Source organism: Rhinatrema bivittatum, chromosome 4 (genome assembly GCF_901001135.1).
Source record: "Rhinatrema bivittatum chromosome 4, aRhiBiv1.1, whole genome shotgun sequence".
Lineage (NCBI taxonomy): Eukaryota > Metazoa > Chordata > Amphibia > Gymnophiona > Rhinatrematidae > Rhinatrema > Rhinatrema bivittatum.
In genome coordinates this window covers 485,391,472-485,408,054 of record NC_042618.1, presented here as the reverse complement: position 1 = coordinate 485,408,054, position 16,583 = coordinate 485,391,472, and the positions used below count along the sequence as shown (strand labels likewise).

At 43.8% G+C, this 16,583-nt stretch overlaps 1 protein-coding gene across 4 annotated transcripts in view; it reads left to right on the top strand.

Moving 5' to 3' along the window:
* Positions 1–16,583, top strand: part of LOC115089258 (synembryn-B-like) — a 234,028-nt gene that overhangs the window by 119,453 nt on the left and 97,992 nt on the right. For all 4 annotated transcript variants that reach the window (XM_029597384.1, XM_029597383.1, XM_029597386.1 and 1 more), the window contains exon 7: positions 8,105–8,249. In XM_029597384.1, coding sequence (XP_029453244.1) covers positions 8,105–8,249 — 145 coding nt within the window. The remainder of the gene's footprint in view (positions 1–8,104; positions 8,250–16,583) is intronic.

The window sequence follows — 16,583 nt, the reverse complement described above, 5'->3', positions numbered from 1 at the left end:
TACGGAAGTATATGGGTAGCCAATGTAGCTCTTTCAGGCAACAGTAACATGCGATAGACTTAGTTTTGGGGAACTTGCCAGGTTCTTATGACCTGGATTGGCCACTGTTGGAGACAGGATGCTGGGTTTGATGGACCCTTGGTCTGACCCAGTATGGCATGTTCTTATGTTCTTATTGTGATAAATTGCAGGAGGACCTTAAGAGACTGGAAGATTGGGGATCCAAATGGCAGATGAAATTGAATGTGGACTAGTGCAAAGTGATGCATGTATGGAAAAATAACCCTTGCTGTAGTTGCACGATGTTAAATTTCAAATTAGGAGCTACCACCTAGGAGAAAGATCTAGGCGTCATAGTGAAGGCTAAAAAGGTTAGGGCTGTTCAACTTGGAGAAGGGATGGCTAAGGGGGGATATGATAGAGGTCTTTAAAATCATGAGAGGTCCAGAACAGGTAGAAGTGAATTGGTTATTTGCTCTTTAGAATAATAGAAGGACTAGGGGGCACTCCCTGGAGTTAGCAAGTAGCACATTTAAAACTAATTGGAGAAAATTCTTTTTCACTCAATACACAATTAAGCTCTGGAATTTGCTGCCAGAGGATGTGGTTAGTGCAGTTAGTGTAGCTGGGTTTAAAAAAGGTTTGGATAAGCTCTTGGAGGAGAAGTCTATTAACTGCTGTTTATCAAGTTGACTTAGGGAATAGCCACTGTTATTACTGGCATCAGTAGCATGGGATCCACTTAGTGTTTGGGTACTTGCCAGGTACTTGTGACTTGGATTGTCCACTGTTGGAAAAAGGATGCTGAGCTTCATGAACCCTTGATCTGACCCAGTATGACAATTTCTTATGGACTTGGAGGAATCCACTGCTTATTCCTGAGATTCGCAGCATGGAATCTAACAACTTTTGGGATCCTGCCAGGTATTTGTGACTTGGAAACGCCACTGTTGGAATGGAAACAGGATACTGGACTTGATGATTTTTGGTCTTAGAAACATAGAAACATAGAAACATAGAAATGACGGCAGAAGAAGACCAAACGGCCCATCCAGTCTGCCCAGCAAGCTTCACATTTTTTTCTCATACTTATCTGTTTCTCTTAGCTCTTTGGTTCTATTTCCCTTCCACCCCCACCATTAATGTAGAGAGCAGTGATGGAGCTGCAACCAAGTGAAATATCAAGCTTGATTAGTTATGGGTAGTAGGGGAAGTAACCGCCGCAATAAGCAAGCTACACCCATGCTTATTTGTTTTACCCAGACTGTGTTATTCAGCCCTTATTGGTTGTTTTTCTTCTCCCCTGCTGTTGAAGCAGGGAGCTATGCTGGATATGCTTGTAGTATCAGTTTTTTCTTCTCCCCTGCCGTTGAAGCAGGATATGCATTGAAAGTGAAGTATCAGGCTTATTTGGTTTGGGGTAGTAACCGCCGTAACAAGCCAGCTACTCCCCGCTTTGTGAGTGCGAATCCTTTTTTCTTCTCCCCTGCTGTTGAAGCAGAGAGCTATGCTGGATATGCGTGAAGTATCAGTTTTTCTTCTCCCCTGCCGTTGAAACAGAGAGCTATGCTGGATATGCGTGAAGTATCAGTTTTTCTTCTCCCCTGCCGTTGAAGCAGAGAGCTATGCTGGATATGCGTGAAGTATCAGTTTTTCTTCTCCCCTGCTGTTGAAGCAGGGAGCTATGCTGGATATGCGTGAAGTATCAGGTTTTCTTCTCCCCTGCCGTTGAAGCAGAGAGCTATGCTGGATATGCATTGAAAGTGAAGTATCAGGCTTATTTGGTTTGGGGTAGTAACCGCCGTAACAAGCCAGCTACTTGGTCTAACCCATTATGGCATATTTTATGTTCTTAACAGTGTTTAAAGCCTTATTCAAGTACAGAGAGACATGCAGTATTTCACAAACATTTCTAGCCCAAGGCACACCTAATGTTCTATGATCTCTAATGTTTTATGACACCCCACCCTTCATGCGGCAGGCAGTACAGATAGGAAGTGGACTCCTATGGCCAAAAGAAGAACTAGGGAAGTTCTTGAAGTCCCACCAATTTCCCTTTCAAATTTGAAAAAGGGAGAGAGAGGGCAGAGACACACACAAATTGATCACGATAAGCCAGTTCTCTTTATATACAATGTTGCAGGCGTGGACCCTTGGCGTAACCTGCAGGGAGGAGCCCTACAGTTCCCCACCCTTACCTGGTGGAGCTGGTTGTAATAGAGGCCCAAATGAAGCTTCACCTATACCAGCCCTCATTCTCCTTAGGTTGAGCCTATTGCGTCCATCGGTGCTAAACGGCTTCACCCTGTTTGCCTCATCTTATTCACGGCTCCTCCCGCTTACCTAGGAAAGATGGCTACCGCCGCGTCTACAAGCCGACCTCTCTGGCGTCCCCGGAACAGCTATGGTACTGCCTCCCGCCATGCTCCTCCCATGTACCTACTAGGGTGCGCGTGAGCGCGTCACCCACGTCTTTATGCAACCCTTGGCGCGAACCTCAGGGGCGTTCTCCCTTACTGATGTCATGCCATCCGGGTATATAACGTCTACTATTTTGCTAGCTCGTTGACTTAGCAAGGACTTGAACAAGAACTTGGATTGGACTTGTCTATGGATACGTTCCGACCCTGTCTACACTACTCTGCCGCTTCCGTGCTGCCGCTGCAAGCTCTCTCTCTGCCCTTTGGGGTAACTGCTAACCTGGGTACCCGCTCCTCGGGGGCCCTCTGCTTTATTTCAGGTGCCTTACAGGGAACAGGTACTCTCTCCTCGAGGGCCTGCTCTCCCTGCCTCGGTGCCTGCACTTACTTCTACAATCTGGTGGAATCACTTATCTACACCAAACACCCAGTGAGTACATTAATTCTCAGTCTATCTCATCCACAGTACTTCTTTGCTGGGAAACCTGCTTCGGAACCTCCCATTGCCAACAGAGTGAGAAGGGCTCCCTCTGCCGAGGTCCCTGAAACTGCAACTACCAGACTGCCTCACTACTGCCTCCTCTAGTGGCACACTTCAAAGCTGTTTAATAAAGAACTAACTGTGTTTGTGCATCTGAGTCTAGCCTAGTACTGTGGCTCCTCACAGGGCTCCTCCCCGTGGGTGTGGTCATCTGCCACAGTACCTAAGGATCCACCCAAACACTGCTCATTCATAACAGAGCCTTCAGGTGCCAGGGCTGACAGGTCTTAGCTGCGGGCCTCTGCTGATGAGCTGGATGTCCAGAGAGATGTTTGGGTCACAGGCCAGGGTCTGAGGTGTATGTAGTCAGAGGCAGACAGTGGTTGAGGCAGGCAGCATTCAGGCAGTATTGATCGATGGTCAAGACAATGGTTGAGGCAGGTAGCGTTCAGATGTGGTCAATGGTCAAACATTGTCAGTGGCAGTCAGAGTACAGACATAGTTAAGTGTCAGGCAGTGCTCAGTGGCAGGAGTTCAGGCAAAGTTGAGAGTCAGGCAGGCCGCAGTCAGAATCAGGGATCCATCCGAGGGGAGGTGGGACAGTTAGGCTGGCAGGGAGTTGAGGAACTGCACAGATGGACAGAGATGACACAGAAGAACTGAAGACTGAGCACAGGACGAGGAACTGAAGAAGAACTGAAGAGTGACCATAGGACTAAGACAAAAACCAGGAATGAAGATCAGGAATATGCTGAGGCAACTTGCTCGACCAAGGTAGTGGACACTATTACCGAGAGGTCTTTTAAAGGTCAAGGTTGTGAGGTCATCGAGAAGAGCTGCGTCCTTTCACATCATGGTCCCTTTAAATTTAGCAAGGAGGTGCATGTGCCTAAGGAGGCTGCGTCTACATGGATCAGCGGCGGCTGCCTGCCATGAGAGGGTTGCTGGTGGCGTCTTGCCATGGGCGGCGGCATGGTATGTTGGGGAGGCCTCGCCACGCCAGGGCACGCTGCTCTTGGATAGACCTGGGTAAAGGTGAAAGCAGCAGCCTGCGGAGCTTACAAGTGCAGGAGAAAGGAGAAGTTGGTGCAATGCAGGCAACCAACTTGGTTAGTTACCTTGACCCTTGCATGTGGCTGCCAGGGCTCCTCCAGTGCTGCAGCTTCCAATAATCAAAGTAAGTCACATCCATTGCTCAGTGTACTCTCTCCTTATCTTTCTCAGCCTGAAGAAGATAAGGCAGAGGGTAGAAGGAGTCACAGGAAGAAGATCAGGAGGGGGAGGATGTGGAGGTTCTGTGCACACTGTGGTGCTGAACAAAGCGAGATATGGCTATCTATGCCCTTCATGCTGCCCATTAATTACCATACTCCAGGACTCATAGTATAGTTAGGAAGAGGCATGCATGATTACGTATATTCTGAGAAAGGAGTTCCTAATCGTTTAAGAGCCACCGCTGGTGATTCTTGTTGTGAGGTGCTGAGAGCAGAGCTCAGGTGTGGATCTAAGCATCAGCCAGTGGTCATTTTTCCTTGGCACACCTGATCTGATCTGAAAACATACCAGTGTGCCATAGCACACAGTTTGGAAAACCCTGGACTAGAGAATTATATCAAGGAAGAGCACTTGATGTGGTTTACTCTGATTTCAGGAAAGATTTTGAAATAATCTACATAGGAGGCTTATGAATAATATAAGAAGCTTGACAATGAATCCCAAGTTGATGGAATGAATTACAAATTTACTGACTGCTAAATGAAATCAGTTCTGAAGAGAGGAGAGTGATAAGTGAAGTATCTCAAGGACCGCTTCTGTTCAATGTCTTTGTGAGCGTCTTTGTGGAGAGATTAGAGGGTAAAATTTGTCTTTTTATGGATGATACTAAGATCTGCAACAGAGTGCACATCTCTGAAGGAGTAGAGAGAATGAGAAGGTTTGGCAGTTGAGATTCAATGCCGAGAAGTGCAGAGTCCTGCATTTGGAATGCACTAATCCAAAGAAGCTATATGCAATGGGAGCGATAGACTGATGTGCTCAGACTGGGAGAGAGACCTCCGATGATCTGAAGCAGCGAAGCAGTGTGAGAAGGTGGTGGCTAAGGCCAGAGGCATGCATGACCAGCAGGAAAAAAAGTATCTCAAAAAGGATAGCAACAGGATGGAAGCAGTCCAAAGAAAGGCAACCAAAATGGTGTGGAGTGTGAACCGGAAGACATGAGAAGACACTGAAGGACCTAAATATGATACCCTAGAGGACAGGAGAGAAAGGGATATTTGTTCCAAAGTTTTGGTGCCTAACAGTTGAAAGCACAGAGTCTTATGCAGAACAATGGGCAGTAGTCAGGGGAGCAGAGGAAAGAAGAGCCATTTCGGTGGAGCAGAGTTCCCTTGGGCATGTAAGGGGAGAGAAGTTGAGAGAGGTATTCAGAGGCCTGTTTATTCAAGCATTTGCAGAGAAAGCAAAGTTTTAAATTTTATTCTGCTCTCTACTGGGAGCAAGTAAATATGATGTAGAATAAGCTTGATATGCACAGAAGTACTTTGTAGGAGCTGGAGGCGCTTCACATTATTGTGAGATGCCATGGTATAAGGAATTGCAGTAATCAGTTCAGCTGCTGATTAACGCACAGATTACAGTAGCAAGATTGTGTTTATCAAGGAATTATGTAGTTGGCGGATCTGACATAGAATGTAAATGTACATAAAAGGACTTGTGATAAATTACATTGCCCAAAGGTTCTAATTTGAATGAGTTTAAATTTAATATAATTAGTGAGGATGGCAATTAGTATTGCTTCACTAATTCACTATTTTAGCGGTCCCCCGAACCAGGCTGTGTTTCGTGCAAGACTGATTCGGGAGGGACTCAAGAACAAAACTCAAACAACTTGTGTATACATATTGAATGGCACACCTGACATAGATGCATGATACATTGCCCCATCTAACTCAGCTGCTTAACTTGGCATTATCCAATAATCGACGATCTCACAGTCAAATACAGTCATTTTGCTTGTACAAACCACCATAACTTAACCTGTTTTCTAAACTGACAAGGAGTAATCTCTTTCTGTTGTCTCTCTGCTGTGTGTATGTGTGTGTGTGTGTTATTAGGGGTTGCCTCCCCTCAGAGATGTAATCTTTCTGTTTTCCATATGCAGTAAGTGTGTGTTTCTAGATGTTATCTCCCATTAAAAATGTGAGTAATCTCTTTCTGTTGCATGTCTGCTGTGTGTGTGTTATTAGGTGTTGCCTCCCCTCAGAGATGTAATCTTTCTGTTTTCCATATGCAGTGAGTGTGTGTTTCTAGAGGTTATCTCCCATTAAAAATGTGAGTAATCTCTTCCTGTTGCGTGTCTGCTGTGTATGTGTGTTATTAGGTCTTGCCTCCCCTCAGAGATGTGCGTAATCTTTGTTTTCCTTATGCAGTGAGTGTTGTGAAAGGGGTGATTTTGTGTGCCCATGGGCCTCAGCCTGACCCCAGACGAATCCAGGACCGAACCGAGGGTTGGAGACGTATCCCAGGATGGCAGAGACACGGTCTTACCCTCTGCTGGGCCTGCAAGCTCCCAGCACCAACAACTAGATGATGTTAGTAGGGGAACGGTCCTCCGACCTTTCTGAGCCCTTTCGGACCTGCCGCTTGGATCAGCATGGAGCAGCAGGCCGGCCTGAGGATGAGGGCAGATGGAGGCCTTGACACGAAGACATGACACCAAGATTGATGCAACGGCATCACAGACGAGGGTTGAAGCGAAGACATGACACCAAGGCCATTGAAGACATGACACGAAGGCTATTGAAGACATGACACCAGGGCTGTTGAAGACATGACACCAAGGCTGATGCAACGGCATCAGAGGCAAGACGAGGAACTTGACGAAATCCAGACGAGATGAGGAGCTGGGCAGGTAGATATTGGCACTGTCTCTCAGGGCGCCCTACTCAGCCCACCTTCACGGGTGGACCCAGTGGGCTGGTCACGGACCACCCTGTCCCACTACGCGCCCTACACAGCCCAAGGAGGCTGGTCACAGACCACGAGGAGAGCGGGACAAGTGCAGGGAAGAATCCAGCCAAGGCAGACCTTCAACAATGGAGCCAGATGTCATCCGGAGCTCCACAAAGGCTGGCAGGACAAGATGACTCAGGAGCACAGGACACCAGTCCATTGCCGGCATCTCCCATGATGAAGCTGCGTCACCCAGAGATCCACGGCCGGCAGAACAGAAGGCTCCGGAGCAAGCACGAACACCAAGGAGGGCTAGAACACCAGGAAGCGAGACATCAGGAGATGAGACACCAGGACACCTGGACGGGGACTGACACGAAGACGTGGTATGAAGCAGACGAGACGAGGAGCTCCACGAAGAAGACAGAAGACCCGATGGAGCTCTGGCAGGCAGGAGCCTCCAGACTGAAGTCACTCCAATGCAAGGCAATGAACAATGGCAAGACCAGCCCTTTTATAGGGCTAACACAGGAAATAGTCACAAAGGTGGGTCCCAGGGCATATCCGGCCGTGGGCCCTTTAAATATAGAAGAGAGGCGCGGCCGCGCACCTAGAAGGCAGGAAACAGGAAGCTGACTGTGCCGGACCGTGGAGAGTGGTCCTGTACCGACGTCCTCCACGCAAGAGCAGGGCTGGGCCTGAAGGCAGGCCCCAAAGTCGGCAGCGGCTCCAGCCGCGGCAGGAGGCCCCAGAGGCGGTTCCAGCCGCCATTCCAGGCCGGGGCTTGCAGCCACCGGCTGCGATGATCACGGGGATGTCGGCGGCTGCTCCGTGCCGCGAAGATGACAGAAAGTCCGTGGTTCCAGGCGCAATAAAGAGGGAACCCGATGGGCGGCCTCCGGGCCGCAGGGGAAAAGCAAGTCCGCGGCTCTGGCCGCATGAGAGGCCCGACTTCAGCGGCGTCCGGCCGGGTTGGGCAGCAGCAGAAGCGAGGTGAGTGGAGCCTGCTCGCGGGGGGACCCGCGGGCAGTGTGCATAACAGTGAGTGTGCTTCTAGATGTTATCTCCCATTAAAAATGTGAGTAATCTCTTCCTGTTGCGTATCTGCTGTGTGTGTTATTAGGTCTTGCCTCCCCTCAGAGATGTGCGTAATCTTTCTGTTTTCCTTATGCAGTGAGTGTGTTTCTAGATGTTATCTCCCATTAAAAATGTGAGTAATCTCTTCCTGTTGCATGTCTGCTGTGTGTATTAGGTCTTGCCTCCCCTCAGAGATGTGAGTAATCGACCAGAGGTGGGCACTACAGTTCGGAATAAACTGGTGCGTTTGATGACACATGTTGATCTGGATGTTAAACAGATTGCAGCTGAGTTCCTGTTTGTTCTCTGTAAGGAGAGAGGTAAATACCATCTGTGTTTTCATTATTTTTGTATTCCCATAACAGCATCAAAATACTGATTTTAAAAATCATTAGAATCACACAGTTCAGCTAGATTGTAGTAAATTTGTTCTAATATTAATTATAGCATTGTGTTTTCCAGTTTATTTATTGTCTCCATCAATATGATCTGGATTCTTCAAAATATTATCTGGCCTGTTCCATAGTATTGTATAGTTTCAGTTCTCACAGCTCCTTGCATCTCACCATAATCACCCCTATAACCATGGTGATTCTCTTCTCCCTACGGCCTATCTCTCCTCCTCTAATCTCCCTACAGTTTGTCTCTCCTCCTCTCCAATATCCTTACAGCCTGCATCTCTTCTTCCTCCAGTATCGGAAAGGTCTATCTTTATCTCCTTCTCTATAATTAACCTGTGGCCTCCCTCATCTTCAACTATCTTCCCACTGAATCTCTCTCCTCCTCCTTAATATCCACATGGTCTATCGTTTTTCTTTTCCTTCTCTTTTTTCTTGCCATCATTCTCCTCACAGACACCTCTCTTGTCCTCTTCCAGTTTTCATAGTGTTCTTGTGCTAATTTATTTATTTATTTATTTGTAGAGTTTTATATACCTTTATTCAGTAGAGCCATCATAACGGTTTACAAAATATGCAATTATCATACAACAAAATGCAATTATCATAGTAGTTGGGCACAGTAGAGCTTTGTGAACAATATACATTTTTCTTAATAGATGAATAACAGTAGAGTGAGGAGAACATTTTCATAAAATTTAACGTCAGAGAGCAGGGAGGGGTGAAAAGGGAGGGTAAGGGGGTACATCAGGAGAGCAGGAAGAAAGAGGATTATGTATGCGAGTTCGGTTGAGAGCTGGGATGATCAGGTGTCTGATAGTTAGAATAGAATTTGCGGAATAAAAATGTTTTTAGGTCTTTTTTAAATGTTTTCAGGTTGTGCTGGGTTCTCAGGGCTTTAGGTAGGGTGTTCCAAATTTTGGGGGAAGCAATGGAAAATGCTCTTTCTCGTGTAGTTGAAAGATGAGCGTCTCTTATGGTGGGGATGTTTAAGTATCCTGCGTTGTTAGAGCGTAGGTTTCTTAGTGGGTTTTGGGGGGTTATGTTTAAGCCTTTTAGTCCATGAAGATCATCGTTTAGGATTTTGTGAATGATGGTCATTGATTTCTAGGTAATACGCGCAGAAATAGGTAGCCAGTGAAGAGAGGTCAAAATGGGTGTTATGTGCTCATTTCTTTTTTTTCCTGTAAGGATTCTGGCAGCTGAGTTCTGCAGTATTTGGAGTGGTTTGAGGGATGATGAAGGGATTCCAATAAGTAATGAGTTGCAGTAGTCGAAGGTGGAGAAAATAAGTAGTTGCAGGACGGTTCTGAAGTCAGAAGGGTTGAGAAATGGCTTTATATGTCTTAGGGTTAGTAGCTTGTGGTATCCTTCTTTCATTTTATTTGCTATGTGGGACTTGAAAGAGAGTAACTCCAAGGTTCCTGGTATGGGTAGTAGGGATTATAGATATCATTTGTTTATCTAGTATTGTCAGGGGTGGTGGAGTTGGATTGGGTTTTTTATCCATGAGTATGATTTCAGTTTTGTCGAAGTTGATTATGAGTTTCAGGGAATTTAGTAGATGCTTGATTGAGATAAGTAGATCTGATTTTTTTTGTATGTGTCTTCAATTGAGTTTTGTATGGGAATTAGAAGCTGAATGTCATCAGCGTAGAGGAAGTGTGGGATTCCATGATCTTTTAGTAGTTGGCAGATGGGTAGGAGGTATATGTTGAAGAGGGTAGCAGATAAGGCTGAACCTTGGGGAACTCCAGTTTTGAGGTCAATCATTTTTGATGGGATGTTGTTGATCACTACTTGGTATGTTCGTTCAGAAAGGTAGGAAAAGAACCATTGTAATGTAGTACCAGTTAAGCCAATATGTGATAGTCATTCATTGTGTGTGAAGGAGTGGTATGGCTATTGTCTCTTTGGATTCAGGAAACCTGTATGTACCTCTATACAAATAGATTAATTTTCACAGGGGATTATGCATGTAAATGTAACATACTATCGTTGCAATTTTCAAAAGCCATTTACCCAAGTTAAATGCATTTAACATGGATAAAACCTATTGACAATTCAATGGCATATATTGTAGCAATTTTCAGAAGTTGACTTAACACAGGTAGAATGTATTTACATGCGGTGTACTCAGTTTTAAGCATGTAAATGCTTTTGAAAATCAGTCCCTCTGACTATGGTACAGGAATAATACCAAATCCAGTACGTTTCACGTTGAGGAGGAAACAGAAAGAAGCAGTAAACAGTTGTAACCTGGTTTTACCAGAAAGTACCAGTAAACCATTGTAATCTGGTTTTGCCAGAGGAAGGTCCTGTTAAATGAATCTGAGAGATTTTTTTGATTAGATGACTAGAAAATTGGGTCAAGAAAGAGCAATTGATGTGGTTTACTTGGATTTCAGCAAGGTTTTTGATACAGTCCCACATAGGAGGCTTATAAATAAAATGAGAAGCCTGGGAGCGGGTCCCAATGTGGGGGAATGGAATTAATATTGGCTGATTGACAGATTTCAGTGAGTAATGGTAAATGGCACCTATTCTGAAGAAGGAAGAGTAATAAGTGGAGTTCCTCAAGGATTGGTTCAATATCGAGGATCTAAGATGGCCGACCTGACAGTATGCAGTTGATGTAGCTCCGTCGGATTCTTTCCTCTAATTTTCATTATGCTGCATTCTGTGAGGAAATACGACTTGACATCAGCGCTTCTCTCCCCACAAGTTACTGGGCCAATGGACGCTCACCTGCTTCAGAAAGACCGGACGCCGGGAGGAGGTTCGCTGCGGGGTGCGCGAGAGGAAGCAGAACTCGCTGCCCTTCAGGAACTACAAACATCACTGTCCCCAGCTGATTGTAGGGCCCCAGAAAATCCGGCTGAGGCAAGATTTGCGGAACAGTTTCACGGTGTGGAGCAGGGCGACAGGTTGGATAATGTTACCCTGAGCCTCTGAATAATGGTGGATCTGAGGTGAACCCCACTGAAACCTTCACTGGACCCAGAGAGGCTGCAGGCTACGGGGGAACTCGTCAACAGGAGAGTGGATTAGTTTCAACCGCTTCTCAGAAATTTCTTCTGGTAAGATCAGATTGCATTACCTTAGATTCTATTTGGGAAGCAATCCAGTCTTTAAATGAGAATTTGTTCCTTCAAATTAATCCTTTAGTTAATTGCTTTAACAAAATGGAACAGCGCCTGGATTTGGTTGAAAAGATTGTGGAAGAGAATAAAGCTTCTTATTCTTCGATGAAGAAGGAAATTCTTGGTCATTCTGGTTTCCAGCAGAATATTTTTTTAAAAAATGAGTTACTTTCGTACAAAATGGAACAGCTAGAGAATCAAATATGTGGGAGAAATCTCCGTATTTTAAATTTTCCTAAAGATCCACTGGTTCCCTCTAAAGACATGTGGAGGAAATATATGATTCAGGTTTTGAAAACTTCTGAGCAAGCTGTACCAATTATCTCTAGGGCCTACTATATCCCTTCTTTCAAGAAGGAATCTTCAAATCAAAATGGTCTACAAGTTATTACCTCGGTCTCTCCAATCCTAGATATAACAAAAGTATTTGTATCTACTCAGGAAGACCTTGTGACACCTTCCACGCTGATTGTTTCTTTTCTTATGGATAATGAAGTTATTTTTCCGTCATCGATCAGAGACTTTCTTGGGGCTTAAGATTAGTATCTATCCTGACTTGTCTAGACCAACACAGTTAAAAAGAAGGCAGTTTCTGACATTAAGATCTAAGGTGCTTGACATAGGAGCTTTCTGTCTGTTAACATTTCCATGTAAATGTGTAATTACATTTCAGAATAATACCTATGTGTTTTTTACACCTGAACAACTATCAAACTTTTTGTCAGATAAAATTCCTTCTGTATCTATTCCCACTTCTTCAACTGGTGAATAGATGTATTATGTCTGTAGCTTATATGATTTATTAATATAGTCTTCCTGTATAGTCAGATCGTGTTTCTTGTTATATTAGGTATATTTTTGGGGTTGTGTTTGGAACTTCCCCTTTTTTGTGGACTTGATTGTATAGAGATATTGGTTTTGTTTTCCCTAATCCTATTTTCTTTTTCTTTCTTTCCTGCTTTCTCTGCAGTTACAAATTCAAGTAATATTTTTCTTGAATATATATTGGATAATGTATAAATAAAAAATAAAAAAAAGGATCGGTTCAATATCTTTGTGAATAATATTGCAAAGGGTCTAGAAGGTAAAATATGGTTTTTTTGCAGATGACATTAAGATCTGCAACAGAGTGGACACACCTGAAGGAGTAGCAAGAATGAGATGTGACCTTGTAAAGCTTGAAGAGTGGTTGAAGATTTGACAGTTGGGATTTAATGCAGAGTCATGCATCTGAAGGAGTTGGATGTATTGGGGACGCAAGAGACTGATGTGATGTGCATGGACTGGGAGAGAGACCTCGGGGTGACAGTGTGTGATGATCTGAAGGCAGTGAAGCAATGTGACAAGACAGTGGCTGAGGCTAGAAAGAGACATAACCAGTAGGAAAAAGAGGGTGATAATGCCCCTCCACAGATCACTGGTGATGCCTCACCTGTCATACTGTGTTCAGTTCTGGAGACCTCATCTTAAAAAGGATATGGACAGAATGAAAGCAGTCCAGAGAAAGGCAACCAATATGTTATGGATCTGTACGGAAAGCTATATGAGATGAGACTGAAGAACCTTAATATGTCTACCCTGGATGAGAGAAGAGACAGGGGAGATATGATACAGACCTTCAAATACCTGAAAGGAATTAATGATTCACAAAAATCAAATATTTTCCAATGGAAAGGAACATAAGAACATGCCATACTGGGTCAGACCAAGGGCCCATCAAGCCCAGCATCCTGTTTCCAACAGTGGCCAAACCAGGCCATAAGAACCTGGCAAGTACCCAAACACTAAGAAGATCCCATGCTACTGATGCAATTAATAGTAGTGGCTATTCCCTAAGTAAACTTAATTAATAGCAGGTAATGGACTTCAGATAATTCTAAAATAAGGGGACACTCTATGAAGCTAACAACTAGCAGATTCAAACAAATCATATAAACACTTTTTCACTCAGCACACTATCAAGTTGTGGAGTCTGTGCCAGATGACATGATCAAGGCGACTAGCATAGCAGGGTTTAAAATAGGTTTGGATAAATTCCTGAAGGAAAAATCCATGACACGTTATTAGCCAGGCAGACTAAAGGAAGCTATTGCTATCCCTGGGAGTAACAAGAATTAGATCTACTTTATGGGATCTACCAGGTACTTGTAACCTGGATTGGCGATTGTCAGAGATAGGATACTGGGCTTGATAAACCTTGGTCTGATCCATATGACAGTTCTTATGTTCTTATGATGGAGTGAAAAGAGGGGCCAAGAATGATGGCTTCCTGATGAGAGCCATAGGAAGAAATGAGAAGAGAGGCCGATCATGATATCTTCCTCATCAGAGCCATTGGAAGGAGTGAGAAGAGGAGCCATGAATGATGGCTTCCTGATGAGAGTCAAAGGAACAAGTAAGAAGAGGGGCCATTCAGAGACCTGGTGGAAGGAGGTTAACCAATGGGACACTGCAATACTTAACATACAGCCAGATTCATTAAGTCTTTTCTCCCATTTTGTGTCTATGGGAAAAACCCTTAGTGATTCAGGTACATAGTTATGACAGCAGATAAAGACGAGATGGTCCATCCAGTCTGCCCAGCAATCTGCTTGTTTTAGTAACTGCTGCTCCGTGCAGATTACACCCATGTGTTCTGTTAAAGGTAATAACTGCCACTCCAAGCAGGTAAATGCCAGGGTACAAATTATATTGCAGTGATAGGATTGATCAAATTGGTGGAGGGGTGATACTGCATATTAAAGAGGGCATTGAGTCAAACAAAGTAAATGTTTTACAGAAAATAAAATGCAATTTTGAATCTTTATGGCTAGAAATTCCATGTGAGAAGGGGAATAGAATAGCAATGGGAATGTACTACTGGCAAGAATGGTCAGAGAGATGATGAAATGCTAACAGAAATTAGGGAATCTAACAAAAATAGCAACACAGTAATAATGGGTGATTTCAATGACCCCAGTATTGACAAGGGAAAATGTCACATCAGGGCATGCTAAAGAGGTAAATTTTCTAGAAGAAATAAATGTTTCATGATCTATACAAGAACCGACAAGGGAGGGAGCTATTTTATATCTAATACTTAATGGAACATGTGATTTGATGAAAGAGGTAATGGTGGTAGGGCCACTTGGCAATAGTGATCACAAAATGATCAAATTTGACATGATAACTGAAGGGAGGACATATACAGGTGAATTTTCAAAAGATTTACATGTGTAAATGTAAGATATAACATAGTCATTTTCTCCTGCAAATCTCCTACATTTTTTTGAAGGGGTGAATAAACGTGGACAAGTTGAACAGGTGGATGTGGTGTATTGGGATAAGAACATAAGAAATTGCCATGCTGGGTCAGACCAAGGGTCCATCAAGCCCAGCATCCTGTTTCCAACAGAGGCCAAACCAGGCCACAAGAACCTGGCAAGTACCCAAACACTAAGAAGATCCCATGCTACTGATGCAATTAATAGCAGTGACTATTCCCTAAGTAAACTTGATTAATAGCAGTTAATGGACTTTTCCTCCAAGAACTTATCCAAACCTTTTTTGAACCCAGCTACACTAACTGCACTAACCACATCCTCTGGCAACAAATTCCAGAGCTTTATAGTGCATGGAGTGAAAAAGAATTTTCTCTAATTAGTCTTAAATGTGCTACTTGCTAATTTCATGGAATGCCCCCTAGTCCTATTATTTGAAAGTGTAAATAACCGATTACATCTACTCATTCAAGACCTCTCATGATCTTAAAGACCTCTATCATATCCCCCCTCAGCCATCTCTTCTCCAAGCTGAACAGCCCTAACCTCTTCAGCCTTTCCTCATAGGGGAGCTGTTCCATCCCCTTTATCATTTTGGTTGCCCTTCTCTGTACCTTCTCCATCACAACTATATCTTTTGAGATGCGGCGACCAGAATTGTACACAGTATTCAAGGTGCGGTCTCACAATGGAGCGATACAGAGGCATTATGACATTTTCCTTTTTATTAACCATTCCCTTCCTAATAATTCCTAACATTCTGTTTGCTTTTATGACTGCTGCAGCACACTGAGCTGACGATTTTAGAAGGTGTTCGGCAAAGTCCCACATGAGAAGCTTCTAAGAAAACTAAAAAGTCATGAGATAGGAGGCGATGTCCTTTTGTGGATTGCAAGTTGGTTAAAAGACAGGAAACAGAGAGTAGGATTAAATGGTCAGTTTTCACATTGGATAAAAGTAAACAGTGGAGTACCTCAGGGATCTGTACTTGGACCAGTGCATTTTAATATATTTATAAATGATCTGAAAAGGGGTACAACGAATGAGGTGATCACATTTGGGGATGTCACTAAATTATGCAGAATAGTTAAATCTTAAATGGATTATAGTGAATTGCAGGAGGACCTTGCAAGACTGGAAGATTGGGCTTCCAAATGGCAGATGAAATTTAACGTGGACAAGTGCAAAGTGATGCATATAGGGAAAAATAACCCTTGCTGTAGTTACACAATGTTAGGTTCTATCTCAGGAGTTACCACCCAGGAAATAGATCTAGGCACCATAGTGGATAACACATTGAAATCTTCGGCTCGGTGTGCTGTGGTGATCAAAAAAAGCTGCAATTCTGGTCACTGCATCTCAAAAAGGATATAGCTACACTGGAGAAAGTGCAGAGAAGGGCAACCAAAATGATAAGGGGCATGGAATGGCTGCCCTATGAAGAAAGGCTAAAGAATTTAGGGCTGATCAGTTTGGAGAAAAGACGACTGAGGGGGGATATGATAGAAGTCTACGAGGGGGCACTCCATGAAGTTAGCAAGTAGCTCATTTAAAACAAATCAAAGAAAATTATTTTTCACTCAGTGCATAGTTACGCTCTGGAATTCATTGCCAGAGGATTTGGTTACAGCAGTTAGTGTAACTGGGTTTAAAAAAAGGTTTGGATAAGTTCTTAGAGGAAAAATCCATTAATTGCCATTACGGTAATTAATAAGCAATAGTAGCTTGTGATTTATCTAATGTTTAGGTACTTGCCAGGTACTTGTGATTTGTGTTGGAAACAGGATGCTGGGCTTGATGGACCCTTGGTCTAACCCAGTATGGCATATCTTACGTTCTTATGTAAAAGATAT